Source organism: Chinchilla lanigera, unplaced genomic scaffold (genome assembly GCF_000276665.1).
Source record: "Chinchilla lanigera isolate Chin_1 unplaced genomic scaffold, ChiLan1.0 scaffold00158, whole genome shotgun sequence".
Taxonomy (NCBI): domain Eukaryota; kingdom Metazoa; phylum Chordata; class Mammalia; order Rodentia; family Chinchillidae; genus Chinchilla; species Chinchilla lanigera.
The window spans coordinates 2,042,723-2,048,634 of record NW_004955559.1 but is presented as its reverse complement, the minus strand read 5'-3'; the positions used below and the strand labels follow the sequence as shown (position 1 = coordinate 2,048,634).

Here is a 5,912-nt window from a genome sequence, read left to right as displayed (position 1 = left end):
TTAAAAAAAAAAAAAAAAAAAAGAAACAGAACTCTTTTGCACCAGACACAGAGGCCTCCAATTAGCAGTGCAACAGATAGCTTGATGTATGCAAGGCTGACACCTTTACTGCCAGGAAGTTATAATTCTTTTTTTTTGGTACCGGGAATCAACCTCAGGACCTTGTGCTTGTCAGGCAGGCACTGTGCCACTGAGCTATATTCCCCACTGGTATAATTCTTTTTGAACCCCACAGCCTCAGCTGAGATGTTATCTCATGTCTTAGCCCTAGAATCCCACAGGCTCCTGCTCAAGCCTCTATTCCAATGGGGGTCAATTCTGACTTGCTTTGCTATGCTGAGGCTCATTGGTGTCTCAGCCGGACTCAATCATGTTCTTTTGGCCAACTAAGGGGACATCTGCTTCAATACAGCCAGCTCTGCATATCTCAGTGAGAAGGGTTGAAGTAAAGGTCAGGTACACTTTGTTTCTCAGGAGAGCGAAACTTGGCAGTCTTCCACAAGAAGGTACATACTGCAAATCTTTATCTGTCTTCATACCAGATGGACAGTCTGGCTGGGTATAGAATTCCAGTGCAGGGCTAGGGATATAGCTCAGTGGCGTAAGCACCTGCCTGGCAAGCGCAAGGTCGTGAGTTCGATCCCTGGTACCACAAAAAAAAAAAAAAAAAATTCCAATGCAGACATCATTTTCAGAGTATAAAGTCATCACACCACTGTGTTCAAATGTCCAGTGTCACTGAAGCAGCAGTCACAGTCCTCCTGACTCCTAACCTTTCTATGTGGCCTGTTTTTCTTTGCCTTCTCTTCAGTGTACTGATATTTATTAGCAATATGCCTTGCTCTGTTTTCCTTGTGGGGATTTTCAGTCACATCTGTGGCATGCCATTTGTTATAAGGAAATTTCTCTAATTTTCTTGATTTCTTTCCTGGACAATTTCTCCATCTCCTTCATTTCTTTTTTTCCTGGAACTCATGTGAATTTGTTATCAAATTTCCTGGACAGCCGGGCATGGTGGCGCCTGCCTATAATCCCAGCACTCGGGAGGCTGAGGCAGGAGGATTGCTGTGAGTTTGAGACCAGCCTGGACTACAAAGTGAGCTCAAGGCCAGCCTGAACTGCATAGCGAGACACTGTCTCAAAAAGACAAAAAACAAAAACATTTCCTGGACAGCCCACTTCTTTTATTCTATCTTTCTATTTTACTTCCTGGTTTTCATTTTTCTTCTAGCCCTTAATTAAGCTTTATGTTGCTGCTTGTGTGTGTGTGTGTATGTGTGTGTGTGTGTCTGTATTTACAGTGCTGAGCACAGAAGTAGGAACCTCTCATATGTAGGCAGCACCTCTACCACTGAGTCACACCTCTGGCCAAGTATATTTTCAATTTCTAAGAACCTTTTCTTTGGTTTCTCAGTTGTTTAGGCATTTTTATAAATTTCACAGGATACTACTCTATAGAATCTTATTCGTGGTTCAAATTGCAATATCTTGTCTTATTTCTCCGATAACGTTAATGAGTACTTCGTAAAAATATTTCTCCACTCTGTGCATATCGTTGCTACTGCATCTCCCTTCCCCGCTGCTTTATTCCCTTTGGGTGCACATCTCCATCTTGCTGGAGGCTTTATCTGGCGTGCAGTGACCCTGGGCATTCTGCTCCTGGTGGGGCTGAGCATCAGAGCTCCAGGTGGTTATCCCAGGAGGACAGGAGGGATTTGTTGATTATGAACTCAGGGTAGGGTGATCTTGATCATATTTATCGGGGAATTCCCGATGTCTGTGTTTTTGGTCTCTTTTCTTGGCATACACATGAGATATGATCAAAATATTCAGAGAATGTTTAAATTAAAAAGTCATCGAAGACCCACGGCCATTACTTCCCCTCAGACTGCTCCTCCTGCTTTCAGACCTGCTCATCCCATCATCCCGGCCCCTTTCTGAAGCAGTTCGGGAAGTCCTCTTGCGCTAGGGTCTTTATGAGGTACGATCAACAAATAGTGACTGCTGTTACTCAGTACCACCCGGCAGAGAGGCCGGCTGCTAAAAACATCATGCTGTCCTCACTACCTTGTTCACCAGATCTGGCCCCACTCGACTTCTGGCTCTTACCCAAAGTCAAAATGACCATGAAACGTAAATGTTTTTAATCGATTCAGGACATCAAATCAGCCATGACAGTGCAATTGAAGACACCATGGAAGACTTCCAGTCAGGGGTGGTGGCTCACACCTATAACCCCAGCACTGGGGAGGCTGAGGCAGGAGGATCACCTTGAGTGCCTCAAGTTCTAGGCCATGCTGGGTTACATAGTAAGCTCAAGGCCACCTTGCACTACAAGTGAGACCCTGTCTCAAAAAAATTTTTTTTAAAAAAGAAAGAAAAGGCCTAGACTTTTGCAGCCCAATATGGCAGCTGCCAGCTTCTGATCACCAGTGTTACTAAGGAACTCGATTTTTAATTAAAATTGAGATGCAGAGTCAGAGGTGGCTGGTGATTCCCACAGGGAACAGTGTGAGAAAATTCCATCCAACGGTGCGGCACAAGGGGCCTGGCAGCTCCAGGGCTCTGGCAGGCACAAGTGCCAAGCCGCTCACGCTGCCGCTGGGGCTGGGACTGGAGCTGGGCGGCAGCAGCCTCCCAGGAGGACAAGGAAAGGCAGCTGGGGAGAAGGGAAGCAGGGCTTCCCCGCCAGCCAGCTCTGCCCGCCCCCGCCCCGTGCCAGCGAGGTTCAGCTGCACTCACAGGAGAGGCAAAAAGGAAACACTGAGTGCACCTTCCCTAAAGCTGTTGTTCAGTTTCTCCCAGGAGCTTAAACATGCACGCACACACCTTCCTTCGTGCACACTGAAAGGCCCTGCTGTTTCCTCTTGCCTTTTTCTGCGGAGCACACCTCCTGGCATACTCCCCATGTACTAGGGCCTTAGCTCCGAGGCCTTGCCCACTGCCTCCCACGGGTCTGAATTCATCTTCTGGCCTTTTTGTTTGTTTGTTTGTTTTGAGACAGGCTCTGGCTATGCAGTTCAGGCTGGCCTTGAGCTCACTCTGTATCCCAGGCTGGTCTTAAACTTGAAAGGATCCTCCTGCCTCAGCCTCCCGAGTGCTGGGATTACAGGCGTGTGCCACCTCGCCCAGCTTTTTTTGTTTGTTTGTTGTTTGTTTGGTTTTTTTTTTAATACAGGGTCTTGCTATGTAATTCAGAATGGCCTTGAATTCACCACAGAACCCAGGCTGCCCTTGAACTTGTGGTGATCCTCCTGCCTCAGCCTCCCAAGTACTGGGACTACAGGCATGCCCCACTATGCCCAGCTTTTTTTTTTTTTTTTTTCTTGAGACAGGGTGTCACTGTGTTGTCCAGGCAGACCTCAAACTCCAGGCTCAAGTGATCTCCTGCCTCAGCCTCCTGGGTAGCTGGGACTGTAGGTGCAGGCCATTGCATGGAGCTCAATCAGCTACTCCTCACTAGACATCACATGTGTGCCTGTCATTGACACCCCACAGATAGAGCTGTGAACCGGGCAGGTAGTTCTCTGCCCTCATGGATTCAAATCCAGTGGCGGGAGATGAACGATACCCTGGATAATAAAATTTTATGGCGTGTTACAGGGAACCCGTGCTTGCATGAAAACAAGGCAGGGTGAGTGAGTGGGAAGCCTCAGGAGGAGACCGAAGGTTGCAGAATTAAATAAGGGAGTTGAGTAGGTGTCTGAGCAGGCAGTGCAAAGGTCCAGGGGCAGGTGCAGTGGAAAGCCTGGAGAAGAGGGACTGGTGTTTGTAAACTGAGGGGAGAGGGGGAGCGCTGCCTCGCTGCTGGAGGTGACCTAAGTCACTCTGAGTGCTGGCAGGGGAGGGACCAGCACCAGCTCCAGTATTAAGACCCTCTGGACACCAGGGTGAGCCGGGAGTTATAATTTTCCCCAACCTACATCCAGAGGCTGCAGGGTTTTCATAGCGATTTAAGAACTAGGAGAAGGAAGGCGTTGGAGTAGGAGATGGGATTCAGGCAGGGTTACAGCCCAGAACAAATTGAGCCATTCAAGGGCCCACTAGGCTGGGGGCGTGGAGGCTGGGGCTGCGGTGGGCGCTGTGGGACCCCCTTCCCGCATGCTGTCAACAGCTCCGCAGCAGCTGCGCGCTTGTAGCTTGCTCTACAAGGCTCCTTGGTCTCTCCCACCGCCCAGGACCCCTGCAGAACCTCCTTCCAGGGATTCCTAGTTCCTAGCCCCCTCTGCCCTCCGCTTCAGCCCTACACTGGGAACTTCAAATTCTTCCACTCTAACTGGGAGAGCAGTTTCACCTTTTGCCCCCAAGGGCATTTTCCTAAACAAAGAGAAACCTGGAGAGAAATTACAGTTTGCCTACCGGGCGGAAGTGCCCGCAGGCAGTGGCGGTATTTCTCTTGCCTGAGTATCCCGCTCCAGGTGTCAGCTGGGATCTCCCAGCTAACTTCACCCGGCTCTGTGGTGAGTTTGCTTCCCCACTGCCTGGCTCAGCCCCAGCTCTGAGCTCTGTCCTCTCCCCCGCCCCTTTCACACACTCAGGTTAGGGAACCTGTACCCCACTCTGCCTCCCACTCAGGGTGTGTGGATAACTGAGACCCTTCCCACACACACAGGTGTTTACGTGTGAGCGCAGGACTGTGGAGTCGGCTTCTGGGGAGGTTCGGGATGCAGGATTTACATCGACAGGCGTGTAGCTCAGTGAAGGGGCGCTTGCCTAGTATTGGAGAAGCCCTAGATTTATTCCCCACTGCTGTGGTGGTGGGGGGAACTCAAAACCAAACAAACAAACCCAGCCAGATTATCTATCCAAAAGTCAAGGTTAAAGCCGGGAATGGTGGTGCACGCCTGTGATCCCCGCACTCCGGCAGGCTGGGCTCGCTCCAGGAGCTCAAGGCCAGCCTGGGCTATATAGCGAGTTCAAGTCATCCTGAACTACACAGGGAACCCTGTCTCAAAACAAAAACACCTCTGACAACGACCATTTCTCCAGCACCTCCTCTGCAATAGGCACTATGTCACCTGTGCAAAACTGGGAATGGAGGTGTTGCATTTACATTTTACAGACGAGGAAGCAAGCCGGGAGGCTGGCAGGAGAGGCTCCCCTAGGCCGCGCGGGCTGACCCTGCCCTTCATGCAATCCCCTCCTCAGGAAGCTGGATGCCTTCATCTACGACGCCGCCGTGCTCAACTACATGGCCCGCAAGGACGAGGGCTGCAAGCTGGTCACCATCGGCTCCGGCAAGGTCTTCGCCACCACGGGCTATGGCATCGCTCTGCACAAGGGCTCCCGCTGGAAGCGGCCCATCGACCTGGCACTACTGCAGTTCCTGGGGGACGGTGGGGCTGCCTGCAGGGACTTCTAGCCGGGAGGGGAGGCACAGGACCCGTGGGTCTTGGGGATGGAGGGGGTGAAGACCTGGGTACCAGGCCCAGGAGAGGAAGGGGCTGGAGGCTGGACTCCCATACCGGAGGGGATGTCCTCAGAGGGTGCTCAAGGCAGGTGACCCCTGACACCCCTTCTCCAGATGAGATCGAGATGCTGGAGCGGCTGTGGCTCTCCGGGATCTGCCACAACGACAAGATCGAGGTGATGAGCAGCAAGCTGGACATCGACAACATGGCCGGTGTTTTCTACATGCTGCTGGTGGCCATGGGCCTCTCCCTGCTGGTCTTCGCCTGGGAGCACCTGGTGTACTGGCGCCTGCGGCACTGCCTGGGGCCCACGCACCGCATGGACTTCCTGCTGGCCTTCTCCAGGGTAGGCGGGAGAGGGTGGCCGCCGGACCGGAAGATACAGGTGGGAAGGGGAGGTGCAGACCGGTGGCAGCGGGCTGCAGGGGGCACGGAGGCTGGGGAGGGGGCCCGCGCTGACCCGCGCCCCGGCCCGCAGGGCATGTACAGCTGCTGCAGCGC

General features: G+C 52.2%; 1 protein-coding gene across 1 annotated transcript in view; it reads left to right on the top strand.

The window, feature by feature from the left end:
- The window catches only part of Grin2d (glutamate receptor, ionotropic, N-methyl D-aspartate 2D), a gene marked incomplete at its 3' end in the record, with an annotated part of 37,984 nt that extends 32,072 nt beyond the window's left edge, over positions 1-5,912 (top strand). The window contains 3 exon segments of the mRNA XM_013508950.1: positions 5,149-5,336; positions 5,525-5,757; positions 5,890-5,912. Of these exon segments, the coding sequence (XP_013364404.1) occupies positions 5,149-5,336; positions 5,525-5,757; positions 5,890-5,912 (444 nt within the window).